At 43.1% G+C, this 18,643-nt stretch overlaps 1 protein-coding gene across 3 annotated transcripts in view; it reads left to right on the top strand.

Moving 5' to 3' along the window:
• The window catches only part of wizb (WIZ zinc finger b), a 34,425-nt gene extending 18,553 nt beyond the window's left edge, over positions 1-15,872 (top strand). For 2 of the 3 annotated variants that reach the window (XM_087808984.1, XM_087808985.1), the window contains exons 9-17: positions 909-980; positions 2,431-2,946; positions 3,716-4,156; positions 5,028-5,525; positions 6,528-7,052; positions 7,112-7,323; positions 10,739-10,961; positions 11,039-11,204; positions 12,886-15,872. In XM_087808984.1, coding sequence (XP_087665110.1) covers positions 909-980; positions 2,431-2,946; positions 3,716-4,156; positions 5,028-5,525; positions 6,528-7,052; positions 7,112-7,323; positions 10,739-10,961; positions 11,039-11,204; positions 12,886-13,159 — 2,927 coding nt within the window. In that variant the 3' untranslated portion in view covers positions 13,160-15,872. The remainder of the gene's footprint in view (positions 1-908; positions 981-2,430; positions 2,947-3,715; positions 4,157-5,027; positions 5,526-6,527; positions 7,053-7,111; positions 7,324-10,738; positions 10,962-11,038; positions 11,205-12,885) is intronic. The other variant, XM_087808986.1, reaches the window with a different exon arrangement.
• Positions 15,873-18,643: the final 2,771 nt, after the last annotated feature.

The raw sequence follows: 18,643 nt of genomic DNA, 5'->3' as shown, positions 1-18,643 counted from the left end.
CCTTACAAAAAACACAACCTTTTCCAAAAAACATGCCTTACAAAAAACACAACCTTTTACAAAAAACATGTCTTACAAAAACACATTTTCCTACAAAAAACATGCCTTACAAAAAACACAACCTTTTACAAAAAACATGCCTTACAAAAAACACAACCTTTTACAAAAAACATGCCTTACAAAAACACATTTTCCTACAAAAAACATGCCTTACAAAAAACACATCTTCCCACAAAAAACATGCCTTACAAAAAACACAACCTTTTACAAAAAACCTGCCTTACAAAAAACACAACCTTTTAAAAAAAACATGCCTTACAAAAACACGACCTTTTACAAAAAAAAAGCCTTACAAAAATCACATCTTCCTACAAAAATGCATCTTCTTACAAGAAACACGTCTCACAGAAAAAGACGTCTCACAAAAAAACGCATCTCACAAAAACGACCTAATTAAGGAACCTAGTTGTGGAGATGGAGTGAGATGGAGGCGAAAGAACAAAGAGAAACCTCTACCTGTGTGTACCTGATGTCAGGATGATCCCTGACTTGTAACTCGTCGACTGCACAACTAGATTAACTCGCCCGCAGGTTCGTTTATCTCATAGAAACCTGCCGGTGCGCCACACATCTAGTTACCCTTTTTTCATAGATGATTGACAGCCGGACGACTCTCGTCTCCCACCAGATCCTACCCCCGACAACAGATAATTAAGTTGAGCTTCGTCTATTCAGGGTATTTTTTTCAGGGTGTAACCCTTTGTTTGTCTCGTGGATAAAGTGATGCCTTGAGAGAGAATATTGGTGATTTACGGTGGAGATTAAATCGGACGATTGATTTGCAGCGAGGGTCCGGTCATTAGGAAACAAAAGATGATTCATTAATGAAGATGATTAATGTGTCGTAGGTGAGGAGGAAGATGCAGCTGAGGAAGAGGATGGGATCAAAGTCTACCCCAGGGATGAAGCAGACATCAAGGGTGAGACATGTAAAATCTAGGAATGCTGACCCCCCCCCTTTATCCCCCCACCAAGTGCCGACAGAGGACTGGATTTGTTGCGAGCCGAGCGGTGTGATGGCTTGTCAGTGAGGAAAATTGCATGAAAGACCTGAGGTCAGCACTGAAGCATAGCAACAGTGCATCACAGAGGATTGTCGCCAAGGAGGCAGACAAATGTGTTTAGAGACGAAAGTATCTTTCTGGTGCATGGGTGGGGGGGGGGCGGCTTCTTTTGTTGTAGACGTCGTCTTCAAAACACGGCAGCGCTCGCTGTTTTCAGGATTTCAATTTATTCTATTTATAGCGCGGAATTATTAAAATGTGCAGGTCTAACTCTGGTTCTTAAGAAGAAGGAGGGCAGGAAGAATCCTGCAGCAGAAACGGGGACAAAGACTGAACATGATGTTTGAATGACGCACTTTAGATCCTGAAATAAGGATTTTATACGTCGTGTCAATAATCTTAAATCTCCTTATAATTCTTTCTTTTTACACGTTGAGCACAAACCCTTGACGGTACCCCCAAAAAATGGGAACATGTTATTAGCAACACATGATGTTTTGTGGTGATACTATGGAGGGGCCACTGTCAATACATCCTCCACAGCTTAATGAACAATACAATTACGCGGGATCCTGGCATTGACTGAGGACGAGAGGATACACTGGACTCACAGCTGCTTTTGAAGCTGATGGAATAAAAATGAAAACAATGTATATAAATTGAAAAAATTAGAAGAATAAAAATGCACTACAGTAAGTTTTGTTAAACCTTTTCATAAATGACTATCGAATTATTATTATAAATGATTATTATTCTCTTATTATTATAATAACCATCTTACTTGTGTCTTTGTGAGGGTAAGAGGAATGTGAGTTATTACATTTCCAAACTGTTGTAAGATCCAAAGAAAGTGTGCTTTATGATGAGAAAACTGTCTTTTCAAGGACAAAAGTTGCATAATTAAAGGAAAAAAATCGCTTATAATTTATTTGTTTTTTATTCTGTACACCCTTTTTTTTAAATGGTAATAAAAAAAAGATGATCTTAAAGCAAATGTTTTTTTGGACAAAAAGTTGTATTTAAAATGTTACTAAAATCAGAAAATGTTTATTAACAATATTGTGAAAAATGTTTTTGTTGTGTGGATGCATTATTAAATAGAATAAATGAAAAGTTTTATGAATTAATAAATATAATATAATAAAATAATGAAATAGTTTAAGTGTTTATTAAAAAAGTTAATGTGTTTAAAATGGACCAAACTGTTGATGGGCGATGTCTAAATGTGCGTTTTGCTGATGGATCCGAGGTGGGCCGGACGTGGTCCGGTCTCTTCCAGCTCAGACATACGTGGGTTGCTGGTAAGACGACTGTCTCGACAGACGAGTGTCCTCACAGCCGTGTCCTTTTTTTTCTCCCCCCCTAGTAAACGGCTGGAAGTGTGAAGTTTGCGGCTCTCGGTTTTCCAGCAGACGAGGCATGTCCATCCACGCCCGCTCCCACCTCCGCCAGCTGGGCATCGGCGTCTCCGACGGCCGGGCGGCGCCCATCGAGCTGCTCTACCAGATCGCCAAGGAGCACAACCTCGGCAAGCTGAGCTCATCCCTGCTGGACGCCGCCGGGAAGTCGCCCGGAAAAGACGAGGACGACATGGACGTGAAACCCATCGCCCTCCCCATCTTGGCGGCGGCGGTGGTGGCCCCCCCTTCCTCCTCCTCGTCCTCCACGCCGTCCCGGTCTCCCCGAGCCTCCCCGGCTCTGACCCACTCCAGCTCCCCCTCCTCCGTGGTGAGGAAAGCCCCCATCTCCTCACTGCTGCCCGTGTCTTCCCCCCTGCGCTCCTCGGAGCACAAGGTCGGCGGGATTAAGAGCTTGACCTCTAGCATGTCCTCCGCCAAACCCCTGTGGGCCCCCCAGGAGAGCGACGCGCCCCTCAACCTCGGTGAGTGACGAATACAGTTCATGCTTTCGAAGTTTTAACGACAGCGGTCCCTCGTTTTTTTTTCGGGGGGTTTCATTCGAAAATAATAAACTCTGGGAAGTAGTCGCTCCCGGAATGCTTTGCCGCCCAGCCAAACAATCACAGCTGTTGATCACTTCTGACATTAAAAAATAGATGTTTAAATACAGTATTAGAGCCGTCACTAGTTTTTTGGCACCATAAGTGAGGTGGATTTTGTTATTAGTCTCTTGTGGTTGTTTTAAAGTTAATTTTATTGTTTTAAATTAACTTACGCAGCGTCTAGTAAGTAAGTAATTTTTATTTATATAGCCCTTTTCCAGACCAGGGTTACAAACCGCTTAAACCAGGGGTGGGCAAACTCGGTCCTCAAGGGCCGCAGGGTGTGCAGGTTTTTGTTCCAACCGAGCGAGCATGCACATTTTAACCAATGAGGTTGGTTAACAATCAACTGATTACACTCCTAAGACACCTGATTGGTCAAAATGTGTCCTTTTGATCGGTTGGAACAAAAACCTGGACACCCTGCGGACCTCGAGGACCGAGTTTGCCCACCCCTGGCTCAAACCATCAAAACAATATTCACTAAAGTATATACTTTAAAGGTCAAGATAAAACCGATAACACAACAGGAGTTCCAGAAAATCAAGGACAAGCCTGAACAAATAAAAACGTCTTAAGATGTTTCTTGAAGGAGTCAGTAGATCCATCAAGCGCAAAGTGTGTGTAGTTGACTCTTCTTCCTGTGCAGCTCTGGACGAGGACCCCAGCGGAGACATCGTGTGTCAGCTCTGCGGCGCCTGGTTCGAGACCCGCAAGGGCCTCTCCAGTCACGCCCGGGCTCACCTGAGGCATTTCGGCGTGGAGTACTCCGAGTCCAAGGGCTCCCCCATCAACCTGCTCAGCCAGCTCATGGACTCGGACGACTTCAAGCACCGGGCCGGCATCATGCAGCTGGACCCGGAGCAGTCGGCCGCCGCGCTGGCCTCGCCCAAGCAGCCGCTGCTCCGCCTCTCCTCCTCCTCCTCCTCTTCGTCTTCATCCCTTCTCTACAAGGTGACCGCGGCCGGCAGCGGGTCCTCGTCCAGGTCTACCTCTTCCTCATCCTACGTTCCGCCTGCCAAGCGTCTTAAAACCTCTTCCATGCAGGTCTTCCGCTTGAGCAGCGGAGAGCTCATGGCCGTCCCTCACAGTAAGTGTCGCGCTGCGTTCACTGACCTCTGAACCTGAATATATATCCAACCTTTTTATTCATGGATGTATGTCAGTGTCATCAGAATATTGAATGATTCAATTTGATTATTTTTTTATATTGAAATGTTTTAAGCACTGAATTATTTGTTTTGAATAACTGAATTCCATTTTTTCTATATTGAAATTAGTTTGTTTTTTATAATCAAATTATTTGTTCTTTAGTATTTTCAAAATGATTGATTTTTGTTTTACACATAGAGTTTGATTTTCTCATTCCAATAATTAAAAAATAAAATGTCTAAATTAATAGATTTTTAATTTGTAGTCTTTTTAATTCAATATAAAAAACAGTACTGCGCGACTTGATCATGTGCTTCTTCCTGGTCATGTGACTGTCTGTGCTTCGTATGATTGGCTGAAAGTTTGAACAAGTAGCTCTCTGTACTTTGTTGGTATTGTCTGTTTAAACGGTTGTACCAACATTATTATATTGAATTTAAAATACTACAAATTAAAAAATATTGAATTTAAAAAATGTTTTTTTGAATTAGAATATCAAATTCTATGTGTGAAAGAAATGAAATAATTTAAAAAATGTTCAAAACCTTTAAAAATCTAAACAAATTAAACCTTTCAGAATTGAAATGATTTAATTAAATTATTTTAAAAATAATTCAATGTTTAAAAACCCAACAACATTTCTCAAAAGTTTCAAATGTTAAATTAAACCATTCAATGTCTGATGGCACTGGTGCGTTCACTGACCTCGTCGGCACATAAAACAATAACCATAAATCTTAACTTTTTCCATCACATGCTGAGTAAAGCTCTGATACTGAAGTAACCTTTGACCTCCCACTCTTCACCAGGTGACCCGCCGAAAGAGATAGCGTGCGAGTTCTGTGGCGAGTACTTTGAGAACCGCAAAGGTCTGTCCAGCCACGCCCGCTCCCACCTGCGCCAGATGGGCATCACCGAGTGGTCGGTGAACGGCTCGCCCATCGACACCCTGCGAGAGACCATCACCCGGCGCGGCCTCCCGTGCGTCCTCCCGCTCAAGACCCACAAGACGCCGCCGCCCTCCTCCCCCGGACCCCCTCGCTCCCCGCTGTCCACCTCCTCGTCCCCCTCGGCGTCGCTCCTCAGTCGCCTCCCCTTCGCCTTCGCCCGTCCCTCCAGCCCCGCCAAGTCCGCCGCCTCCAAGTCCAGCTCGGCCACGTCCTCCGGCGGCCTGGTGCTGAAGGTGAAGCCGGAGCCGGAGCAGGTGGAGGTCACGACGCCCGGGACCGTGGGCAGGTCCGGCCACTTCTCGGCCGAGACCCTCAACTGTAGCTGGAACACTAACAGTGTTTTCCCTCTGAACCTCGGTGAGTCTCGTCACTGCTGTGTGTGATTGTGAGTCCGCCTCTGCAAGAGTGTGTAACCTGTGGAAGTAGATCAGTGACTTCAGAAGGTTGAACGAATCAGTCGTTTCAAAACCTTTAATTTATTTTTCATTGAAATGTACAATTTAATTATTGTTTTGAATTATTTAATTCCATAGTTTCCATATTGACAGATTACATTTGTTTTTATTGAATGATTGAATTATGGTTTTGAATTATTTAATTCCATAGTTTCCATATTGACAGATTACATTTGTTTTTATTGAATGATTGAATTTCATTATCTTCTTTGTCAAAATGTTATTATTTTTAACAATTGAATTATTTATTTGAATGATTTAATTCCATTATTTCTATAATGACAGGTTTTATTTGTTTTTATCGAATAGCTTTTAATTTTAAATATTAAATTATTTTTTAAAATGTATTTATTTTTAATAATTTATTTTATTTTAATATTCTTAAATAAAAGCATTTTTTAACACATTGAATTTGATATTGTAATTCAAATAATTGTAAAATAAATGTTCTAAATTCAATATTTTTTAGTTTGTAGCCTTTTAAATTCAATATAAAAATGTTGGTATAATAGTGTCACCAGACAATCACCAGACAAGGCTGTAAATTAAATAATATTGAATTTAGAATTATTTTTTTTAATTATTGGACTAAGAATATCAAACTCTTATGTATGAAAAAGAAAAATCACGTAAAAAAAATTCACATTTAAAAATATGAACAAAGAAAATCCAACCTTTCAATGAAATTTTTCAAATGATTGAATTCAATTATTGAAAAATAAATATTTGAGCCTAAAACACAAAATTTTAATAAAATAATTTAAAGTTTAAACATTTGAAATTCTGATGTCACTGATATATTTCCACAGTTCCGACACGATGTCGACACCTCAGACAAACACTGTAATCTCCATGTTTTTGTGCGTCCGGCTCTTTCCCAATGTGTACCTTCGTGTCCCGGCAGCCAAGACCCACGAGATAGAGCCGACCCGGGACATCCGCTGTGACTTCTGCGGCGAGTACTTCGAGAACCGCAAGGGCCTTTCCAGCCACGCTCGCTCCCACCTGCGCCAGATGGGCATCACCGAGTGGTCCGTGAACGGCTCGCCCATCGACACCCTGCGAGAGGTGATGCACAAGAGAGGCCTGTCCCCCCAGAGCGACAAGAGCGTCAAGACCGAGTCCACCAAGAGTCCACGTTGGGAAAACTCCGCCGAGGGTCTGTCCTTCTCGGCGTACCCGGCCTCCAAGTTCCGTAAATCTCCTCTGAGCCTGGTCCCGCTGGGCTCTCGACTGCACAAGCAGGGAATGTTGTCGGCGGCTGCGCCTTCAGGGAAGTTCTTCAGGACCTCCCCTCTGGGCAAGCGGCCTCAGTCTGAAGAGACGCTGTCGTCGGAGAGCACCCCTCACCAGCTGAAGACCTTCTCACCTCTGCCACAGGACTTCTCGGCGAAGAAGAAGCCCACCCCCGACAAGCACATCCGCCAAGGTCGGTCGGAACCCGGGACCTATGATCCGACCCCCTCTGACTCTTCTCTCCCTCCACAGATCCCAGCTGTGAGCTGTGCGGGTTCTACTTCGAGAACCGCAAAGCGCTGGCGAGCCACGCCCGAGCTCACCTGCGGCAGTTCGGGGTGACGGAGTGGTGCGTGAACGGATCCCCCATAGAGACGCTCAGCGCTTGGATCCGCAGCAGACCACAGAAGGTTCTGGAGATGCACCGCAGCTACATGCAGGGAAACAGAACCCCCGTCAAGAAGGTACGACGATGGTGGTGATGATGATGAAGAACAACAAGAACAACAAGAAGATGATGATGATGTTGATGAAGATGAGACTGTATGATGAAGATGATGATGATGATAAAGATAGTCATGATGACGAACATGAAGATGAGACTCGATGATAATGAAGATTAGATAAGAGGATGATGGAAAAAGAAGAAGATGATGAAGATGATTGTGGTGATGAAGGTGATTATGACAATAAAGATGAAACAGGATGATGATGATGATGGTGGTGAATATAATCATGATAATGATGAAGGTGATGATGATGAAGATGAGACAAGAGGATGATGAAGATGATGGTGTGATGAAGGTGATAATGGCGATTAAGATAAAACTGGATGATGATGAAGATGAAGATAAGACAACAGGTTGATGATGTTGGAGATGAAGATGATCATGAAGATGAAGATGAGACAAAAGGTTGATGATGATGATGATGATGTTGAAGATAAAGATGATGATGAAGGTGAGACTAGATGAGGATGACGATTAGACAAGAGGATGATGATGAAGATGATGATGATACAGATCAGACAAGAGGATGTTAAAGATGATGATGATGATTGTGATGAAGATGATGATGAAGATGATGATAAGGATAAGACAACAGGTTAAAGATGAAGATGATGATGAAGGTGGGACAAAAGGTTGATGATGGTGATGATGAAGATGAAGATGAAGCTAATCATGATGATGATGAGACTAGATGATAATGAAGATTAGACAGGAGGGTGATGATGATGATGAGAGTGATGAAGATGATGATGATACAGATCAGACAAAAGGTTAAATGTTAAAGACGGGGGATGATGATTGTGATGAAATAATGATGATGATGATGATGGTCCCTAAAGTCATAGACTTTCTATAGACAAGACCAACATTTCTTCTAGTTTGTTCTCCAACTGTTGCATTGCATTGTGGGATTGAAGGTATTAGTGATGCAGCGTTGAATCTGACCTTCTTCTGCCAGAAGAACATTCTGTCTGTGATACTGATGGAGGCAATAACACCTGCTAGAACACCTGCTAGCATGCCTTTGCTAATGGCTACAGTTAACTCGGAGCTAGTTACTCACTTGCTTTCTGTTCACTAAGAAACATTAATTCAGGTTAGTAGAGTTCAGAGTTCATATAATGTGACATATTCAAGGCTTTTCATTAGCCTGGGGATGAATGGATGAAACTCCCGCTGAAAGAGATTCAGAACATCATGAGATCCGAAATGGTCGGCTCACTCGTTCTTTTTGCTTCAAGACGTCTTTGTTAAAAGACTCTGGTTTCCTCTCAAGGCCACTCAAGACTTTAACTGGGGCAGAGAAATACATCTGAGCCCCCCCTGTCTCAGCCCCTCGCGGCGCCGCTCGTACCCCCCGAGTCCAGAACGATAACCCACTTTGCCCGCTCGCCGTCTCACTTTTTGTCTCGGCGTGAGAGGGAAGCGCCGGCGCTGGTTTCAGATCTGACGCCTCAGCTGGCGGCTCGGCGGACGTTTCATGTCCTGGAAAGAATCCGACGTTCAGCCTCACAGCTTTCAGTTCAACTGTAGATCTCGTGTCTTTACAGCCGCTGAAGAAAAAAAAAAAAAAGAAAGAGGGAATGACTGGGGGACAGATGCCAGCAGAAGTCGGCTATTGACTTGATAGTTGCCATGGTAACCGGAGCGCCTGGCAGCTTATGTTTCATCTCCAGATAAATTATGGCGTGCTGTTGATGGAAGAAAATGTACTTCTTCTTCTCTTTTTTTTTCCCTCTCTTCCCTGCAGAATTAGTTTTCTGGTGCATTTGCGTCACAGTCGCACCTTTTTTTTTTCTTCCCCGAGCCGCGATGTGACACACATACAGAGGAGACGTTTGTCTTCAACGCCCTTGTAAATGACTCTGTGAGGCTTTCATTGTTCAGGAGAGGATGAGAAGATGTGGGGATAACAGTCCACCTGTCAGCAGCCAGAGCAGGAGTCCACATCCGTCTCCGTCGTCTTCATGCCTCGGCTGCGGAAAATGTTTAACGAGAAACTGACTTCAATCTCCTATGTTTGAGCTCATAAAACGCACAATAGAAAAGTCCACTCTGAAAACAACGCTCCTTTTGAAGACACAAACACACACTTACTGAATTTATATAGACACACAAAAACGTTCCCACAAACAAATGTGCATTGAAATGTTGTACGACTTCACTGAAAGAACACAAACAGGCAACACATTTGGGAAAGAAATACTGCAGACAACCAATTTCATAACGCAAAAACAACACCAAAACATACACACACAAAACTTTGGGTTATACAACTACACCGAAACAACACAAACAAGTGTGGAAAAAGAAACTATCCAAAGACTAAAGACAACATATTTCAAAACAACTCACATCAACAAACACAAAAAAACAAACAAATTAGGGTTAACACTACAAAAATACACACTACACTATGCTAAAAATGCACAACATGTCAAAATGAAGACAACAAAGCTAAAGACAACAATTTTCACCACCCAAAAAAACCAACACACAAACAAAAATGACATTAAGGTTGTGCAGCTACAATAAACAACACAAAGTGGAATAAAAAGCATTTGAAATGCAGTCTACAATTAACACTGAACATCAAAGCAAACACACAAATATTAAAATAAGATGTAATAATAAACTATAAATAAACTATCACTAAAATAACACAAACGTGCATTAAACCTAGAATAAAAAATAGTTTCTAAATACCGTCTACAATTAAAACTGAATAAAGCAAATGTATAAATGCAAACCACACCAATACAAACACACAGTTATCCAAATAAGAGTTATACAACTAGACTTAAACAACACAAACGTCAACAAACCTGGAAAAATGGTCAAAATTCAAGACAAAAAAATTATGAACAAAACCAAAATAAACACACAAACAAAAAGAGCTTGTACAACTACACTAAAACAACCGAACCTAGAATAATAAACACACTTCAAAATGACGTCAAATGCAGAAAAAACATGCACATATCCAAATAATGCTTACACAACTAAACAACACACAAACTTGTCAATGTCGAAGTACATCTTAAATTAAAGACAATAACTCAACCACACAACCCATGTTGAGGATCTCACCGAAACACACAACTACACACAACAATACAAAACATGCACATCAGTTTACACAAACCACATACAAACCCACACCAAAACCCTCACTTAAAAAAAGTATTAACACAACAAAATAACAACTATAAACTCACTTAATTCAGGTTTCTGACATAAGGTTGTGTAACAAGTAACACTAAACATGAAGGCTAAGAACACTAAAACATTGCAAATGGAATAAAATACACACTATAACACAGTAACACAAGCGTACCCTCATCACTCACTGTATCCTCCGTCCTGACAGAAGTCTTCGGCGTCTCACTGGTCGTCCTCTCTGCCGGTCAGTCTGGTGCGGCCTCTGAGCCGCGAGGTCACCAGGGGCACGTCCGGGGCGGCGGAGGACGAAGCCGACGCCGGCCCCCGAGTCCAGGCGGGCGCCGGCAGCAGGAGCCCCTCGCAGCTCGCTGACGGACTTCCTCCTCAAGCACAGGTCGCCCGCAGCGAGCTGAATGTCCGTCTGCCCAGAGGTGTGTGACTACGAGCGTGGCTAATGTGGTGGTGTCAGACTGCAGACTGTGTGAAAATGTGTTTCTGTCTTCTTTAGGTTTTGAGCGGCGACCCCTGAAGCACCCGTCCTGCACCGATGGAACAGAAAGGGATTGTGGTCCGCCGAAGCCTCCTCGCTCAAGCACAGTCCCGGCCCTGGTGCCCAAACCTCCCTCGTACCCGCTGGTCAAACTGGTGGGAAAGTTCTACACCCTGAAGTGCCGGTGAGTCCAGGAGGAGACTTTGAGTCCCTGTCTCTCTCCTCCATGATTCCTAACTTCTTTCCTCCGTGTTCCCTAACTCCTTTTCTGTGTGTTCCCTAATTCCTCTTCTCCCTGTTCCCTAACATTTATTTTCCATGTTCCCTAACTTCTCTCCTCCATGTTCCCTAACTTCTTTCCTCAATAAACCTTACTTCTCTCCTCCGTGTTCCCTCACTTCTCTCCTCCATGTTCCCCAACTTCTTTCCTCAATAAACCTTACTTCTCTCCTCCGTGTTCCCTCACTTCTCTCCTCCATGTTCCCCAACTTCTCTCCTCAATAATCCGTAACTTCTTTCCTCCATGTTCCCTAACTCCTCTCATCCATGTTCCCTAACGTTTATTCTCCATGTTCACTAACCTTTCCTTTGCATGTTCCCTCACTTATCTCCTCCATGTTCCCTCACTTCTCTTCTCAATAAACCTTACTTCTCTACTCCATGTTTCCTAACTTTTCATCACCATGTTCCCTTACATTTTTCATCCATGTTCTCTAACCTTTCTTTTCCATGTTCTCTAACTTCTCTCCTCCATGTTCCCTCACTTCTCTCATCCATGTTCCCTCACTTCTCTTCTCAATAAACCTTACTTCTCTCCTCCATGTTTCCTAACTTTTCATCACCATGTTCCCTTACATTTTTCATCCATGTTCTCTAACCTTTCTTTTCCATGTTCCCTAACTTTTCTCCACAATAAACCCTATTGCTCTCCTCCATGTTCCTTAACTTCTCTCCTCCATGTTCCATAACCTTTCTTTTCCATGTTCCTTAACTTCTCTCCTCCATGTTCCATAACCTTTCTTTTCCATGTTCTCTAACTTCTCTCCTCCATGTTTCCTAACTTTTCATCACCATGTTCCCTTACATTTTTCATCCATGTTCTCTAACCTTTCTTTTCCATGTTCCCTAACTTCTCTCCACACTAAACCCTATTGCTCTCCTCCATGTTCCTTAACTTCTCTCCTCCATGTTCCATAACCTTTCTTTTCCATGTTCTCTAACTTCTCTCCTCCATGTTCCCTCACTTCTCTCATCCATGTTCCCTCACTTCTCTTCTCAATAAACCTTACTTCTCTCCTCCATGTTTCCTAACTTTTCATCACCATGTTCCCTTACATTTTTCATCCATGTTCTCTAACCTTTCTTTTCCATGTTCCTTAACTTCTCTCCACAATAAACCCTATTGCTCTCCTCCATGTTCCCTAACTTCTCTCCTCCATGTTCCATAACCTTTCTTTTCCATGTTCTCTAACTTCTCTCCTCCATGTTCACTAACCTTTCTTTTGCATGTTCCCTCACTTCTCTCCTCCATGTTCCCTCACTTCTCTTCTCAATAAACCTTACTTCTCTCCTCCATGTTTCCTAACTTTTCATCACCATGTTCACTTACATTTTTCATCCATGTTCTCTAACCTTTCTTTTCCATGTTCTCTAACTTCTCTCCTCCATGTTCCCTAACTCCTCTCATCCATGTTCCCTAACTTTTATTCTCCATGTTCACTAACCTTTCTTTTGCATGTTCCCTCACTTCTCTCCTCCATGTTCCCTAACTTCTCTCCACAATAAACCCTATTGCTCTCCTTCATGTTCCCTAACTTCTCTTCTCCATGTTCCCTAACATGAGCTCATGTGTCGACCTCTTCCAGGTTCTGCGAGGTGGAGTTTCACGGTCCGTTGTCGGTGCAGGAGGACTGGATCCGACACCTCCAGCAACACATCCTCAAGATGAACTCCAACAAGCCCGCCGAGCCCAAAGAGACGCCGGGCGACCGGGACGACTCGGTCCAGCCCGAGGCTCCGCCCTCCACCTCCACCCAGACCACCACTTCCAACAGCCCCCCCTCCACGCCGCCCATCCAGCTGGTGAAGGTGTCGGGGGGGCAGCCCACCCTCAAGCCTCTGCCCCCTCAGACGGCCTGAGCTGAGCCCGTCCACCACTCGTCCCTGTCCTCCCACTCAGTTCTGCCTTGTCATCCCTCTCTTTATTTGGCCTTCTCTGGGGGACGACGTTCCTTCCAGCCCCTCAAGCACCTTTCAAGCAGCTTTCTAGACTGTTACTACGTCCCGTCGCCATGGGAACCGAGCCCTCGGGCTCAAGGTCACGAGCGGAGACGGCCGTCTGGTGTTTGCCTTCTTTTTCTACTGAATGTCCAGGAGTTGACGTGGACCATCATCCTGTTATTTATGTTGCGTCATCAAGAACCTCCTCCGGTCCTCCGCGCGCGACCGCGTTAGCACGTTAGCTCGTTAGCTTGTAGCCGGACGTTCCTGAAAGAGATTACCGTCTGCAAAGGTCTCGACTCGAGACTTTAAACTCTTCAAAAATGGCACTTTAGAGGCTCGTCTACATGCACACCGTCATGGCGGCGCCGTCCACGCTAGCGTCAGATCGCGCAGGACCAGACCAAAGACCTCCTTCGTTTCCTCTCGTTTATTTTTCTTCTCGTGTCATAGGTCACTTCAGTAGGTCCTTCTCCTGATCCCATCTTCCTCATCTTCACGTCTTCCTTGACGGACTCTGTCCTGTCGTCAACACTTATAAGCACCTTGAAAATTGAGCATTGTTTTGTATGGCTCCCCCCTGTGTTAGCGCAGTGTAATTACATCTTCAGCCAGTTGTTGCCAGTATTAACACAACTAAGTAATTGTGGTGATAACAATATAGAAAATAAATTATTAAACTATAAACAAATGATATTCTTGTAAATTAAAGTAGGCATATTTTCGGATTAAACGCTTCTGTCACTTAATATCTTAAAAGCTAAATAATTCACTTATGTACCAGTTGTTATATTTTATTATATATATTTAGTACTTTTTTATTGTATTTATTTACTTCATTTTAATGTTTGTATAAACACCAAACAATCTTGTTTTTTACAATACTGGCAATAAAAGTGATCTGAAGTAAATCAAAGTTTTTGGGAGCTTAAAAGCTTCTCTCAGTACTTCAGCCACGATGGAAATAACCGTAACAGCCGTCTCCGGCCCACGGCTGAACATTGGGTCGACACTAAAATAAGTCACGTTATGATCTTCCGTTAAAATCCCACTCATGACGCCAACTCTACATCCGGATCAGAGGTTTTATCTTGCGGTGTGGACGCAAGCTAATGCTAGTGTGCATGTAGCCGCGGTGCCTGTTACGCTGACTCCAAACTGTCGTGAGAGAAAAAAAAAAACGACTTGAAATCCTTTATATTGTCCAGTAGCCTGAGGCCGGGAATATACTTGCTGTTGTCCGAGCGTCGAGTGAGCGTCGTAGCAGGTCCAGAGCTCGGTCCAGAGTGTGTCTGTGTGCGCGAAAACAACACAACTTTGTGTTTTAAATCTGAAGCTGGATTAAGTTAAACCTGGTCAAAAGGCGGAGCAACTGCTTCCACTCGATCAGGATTCATTCTACCCTGACGGTCTCTGTGCTGTGGCGCCCCCTGCTGGTGGACAAAACCTCCATAACCTTCTCACAACAAGTGTCAACAGGATGGATGCGTGAAATCAACACTCGTTGAGGATCAGCGACGCACAAAAGTAGCACTTCACTCTACTTCTGACGCCACTTGTCGACCGCAAGTATATTCTCCGACACGATCATCGCTCATGTACCTGTCGTCGTGTTTCTTCTCAGACATTCTCTCGTCAACTTTTTTAATATTTCTCTGTTGCCATTTTCTTCTTCTCGCCTTTTTTGTTGTTGTTGTCGTTGTTGTGTAGCGCATCATTTTTTTTTGTATTTATTCATGTGCGGCTGAATGTGGCAGTTTGTGGAGGTCGACCGTGACCGGAGTGCTTTCCAGCAGTACCAAGAGGACGACGAAAAAAAAAAAAGGGTCGACGGTTCCGGACTCGTACGCACTCGTCACAACGTGTTGTGCCAAAGAGTCTGTTCTACTTCCTGTTTACGCCCCCAAACATGTCAACAACAAAAGGAGGGGGGGGGGGGGATTTTAACCAACAACAAGCAAAAGACTGAAGCCTGCTGGAGTCTCTCTCCAGATCAATAACCAAACCATTTTTAAGAACCGTGAGTCCAACACGACGGACGTTTCCACGCCTGTGACTGTCGAGTATAACACACACTATATAACTACATGTACTGAAGACACTCGGTAGAGCGCTCGGCGCTTCTATTAGCAAAAGTAGAGTCAAGAAAATAAGTGATCTTAATTTTCTCGTGATTTTGATTTCCATGCTTTGTATTTTTTATTGCTCTGTGCATTTCTGTAACCGCAAAGTGAATTTTAGGATATTTTTTTTAGACTTTTAAAGCTGAAACTCCTGGTGCTGGCGCGAGTGTGTGTGTGTGTGTGCGTGAGTGAGTGAGAGAGAAACCCAGTCACAGACGAAGCTTTTAAAGAATCATAAATTGAATTTTTAAATAAATTAAAAAAACGTAAATTATGGCAAATCATCCCAAAATAAAGTGTAAAACATTGTTTTTGCGACGCATTGAATTATATGAGTTCTGTGGTCAAAGTTTCTCTGTGCGCGTGCGTGCGTGTGTGTGTGTGTGTAGAACGACAAGCTGGGTGATGAAAACAAACTGAGAGAGAAACACCAGTACTGTACTCAAAAAGGGTTTCAAGTTTTAAGTGAATCAATCCAGAACAAAACAATAAATGTGATTTGAGTTTCACACGCTTGATCGTCGTCTTTATTTGGAGGAAGAAGCTGAGGTTCTCAGTGTGACCGCTAGAGGGAGCCAAACACACTTGAATTGACAAAAATCTACTTTTCAGGGTTTATATTAAAACGCATACATTTAATACACGTTTCTAGGCAGTGGGAGGAAACCAGAGTTCCAGGTGGATTACGTTGTAAACTTAAATGAAAGTAAAAATGGATCAGTGCGCCAACGGCTGGTAACACGGTGTTGTCATCACAAACTCTAGTGTGTTTAAGTAAAGTACACAACCCAAGAAACACAACCAACACTTGTCTCACTCCCGAACCAACTCAACAGAACCAATAACACACCTAGTGATCAAACAGTAAAACACACAATGATGACGTCAAAAGTTTAAAATATTTTTACTTTATCTTGATCAAACGCGCAGTAACATGAAATTGCCACTAGAGGGAGCCACACGTGACTGGTTGATTTTTGTGAGACCGAACCAGGAGTGTGTAGCAGGGGTGTGTAGCTGCAGACAACACACGTGGCAACACATCTTCTCGTGCGTGTTGTGTTTCCGGTGGTCAAGTGACCCGCTATTATAGCGCCCGCGCACTTGACCTGCTGAGAGCGGAAGTTGATGATGATGAAGATGATGATGATGAAGATGATGATGTCACATGGTTACGTAACTTCTGCAGAAACTATTCTTTTAACAAAGTGAGGAGATGAAGATCTCACTGCTGCACATTACACTCGTTGGTTTTGTTTCATTTTTTTTCAATTCTTTATTGAAACACATTTTTCCTTTTAAATAATGAATTATTTCTTAACTTTTCTTTACGTTAAGCAGTGAAAGTTTATTTATTATTATCATTTAAAATTTTATTATTTGACTTCATATTCTATAATACATTCTGAAGTGATAATAATGTGTTCATCATTTGATTAAATATTTGATTATCTAACTCACATATATATATATATATATATATATATATATATATATATTAATTTCCTTTCGTGTTTTAACATTTAATACAGTATATTTACTGTTATCTATTTATCAATTATTTCTTTATAATTATTATTATTAGTTATGTATGATATTAAGGGTCAATTTAATTTATGAATTACTTTTTCTGTTAATATAGACAAAAGCAAATTTAGTCTATATCTTATTTAAATGTATTATTATTATTTAAGTATTATTATTTTATTTATTATTATTATTAATGCTTGTTATATTTTTCTTTGTGTTTATTAATTGTTTTCTGGATTATAAAGCACATAAATACAAGTTGTTGATAAATGTTTTTAGTAAATCTCAGCACGTGAACGACATGTTTTCCTCTCATCTCTTGCCGGTGTGAACTTTGACCTCGGCGTCTTGAGCGAGATCTTGAGATCCCGATCTCACAGACGTGATGACAAGAATCTGCACAAATATGCACGAGAGGAAACTTGAGACGCAGAGATCGACTAATTCGCTTGAATCTTCATTCCTGTAGGCGCCACCGTACACACACACACACACACACACACACGCACGCACGCACACACACACACGCACACACACAGAAGATAATTTATTTATGTTTTATTGATATTCTATAATGTAGACATGAGCACTCTCTTTAAATGGATGAATCATCGTCACACAAACTTTCTTTGTTATTTTTCTTTGATCTCTGTTCTTTATCTTTAGACTTGGATTGTGTCGTCTTGAACCTTCTTTTTGTTGCACTTAAGGTAAGGTAAGGTAAGGTAGAACTGTATTGATCCCTCAGGATCTAGTTCTTGTGGTTGTTTTAATGAATCTATCGTTTGTGTTGTTGCTTTGCTGGAAAAACAATTTCCCGAAGTAGACTTCAATCAATAAAGTTTTATCCATCTTTCTATCACTCGTCCAGATTTACTGCCAAGACTTCTGGAAAACTCCTCGCCCAGTCGTCACTTTCTCTCCCTCAGAGTTCATGAGGTGTAAACAGCTTCTTCTGGTACAAACATCAGCTCTGAGGAGAAACTGTTGTGCGTCTCTTTCGTCACAGTCGCACACTTGTGTGTGCAGAGCTTCAACTCACCTTGACTTTTCTTCTTCTGTGATCAATCATCGAAACTTAAGACACATTTGTTCCCTTTTTGTCCCAGATTACTTTGTTTTATTTTCTTATTCCCTCGTGTTCCGTTGATCCCAGCTACCTGGGGTGAGAGGCAAGGGGAGACCCTGGGAAGCATCAAAGACTCTTCAATCCAGTTATAGAGATCTGAGACATTTCTGAGTCAGAGCGAGCGACACCTGGAGCGACACCTGGAGCGACACCTGGAGCGGAATCCAGAGCGAGACCCGAAGCGACACCTGGAGCGGCCTCTGAAGCGGCACCTGGAGTAACACCTGGAGCGGCATCCGGAGCAGGATCCAGAGCAGCACCTGGAGCGGCACCTGGAGTGACTCATGGAGCGACACCCGGAGGTATCAGGAGCGACACCTGGACCGGCGTCAGGAGCGGCATCCGGAGCGGCACATGGAGCGGAATCCGGAGCGACACCTGGAGCGGCATCAGGAGCGACACCTGGAGCGACACCTGGGGCAACACCTGGAGCGGCATCAGGAGCAACACCTGGAGCGGCATCAGGAGCGACATCCGGAGCAGGATCCAGAGCAGCACCTTGAGCGGCATCCGGAGTGGCACCCGGAGCGGCACCTGGAGCGGCACCCGGAGCGGCACCTGGAGCGGCACCTGGAGTGACTCATGGAGCGACACCCGGACCGGCACCCGAAGCGACACCCA

The sequence above is a fragment of the Callionymus lyra genome, chromosome 15 (assembly GCF_982586985.1).
Source record: "Callionymus lyra chromosome 15, fCalLyr1.hap1.1, whole genome shotgun sequence".
NCBI lineage: Eukaryota > Metazoa > Chordata > Actinopteri > Syngnathiformes > Callionymidae > Callionymus > Callionymus lyra.
Note: the sequence above shows the minus strand (reverse complement) of the source record. Positions and strands in the feature narration are given on the sequence as shown.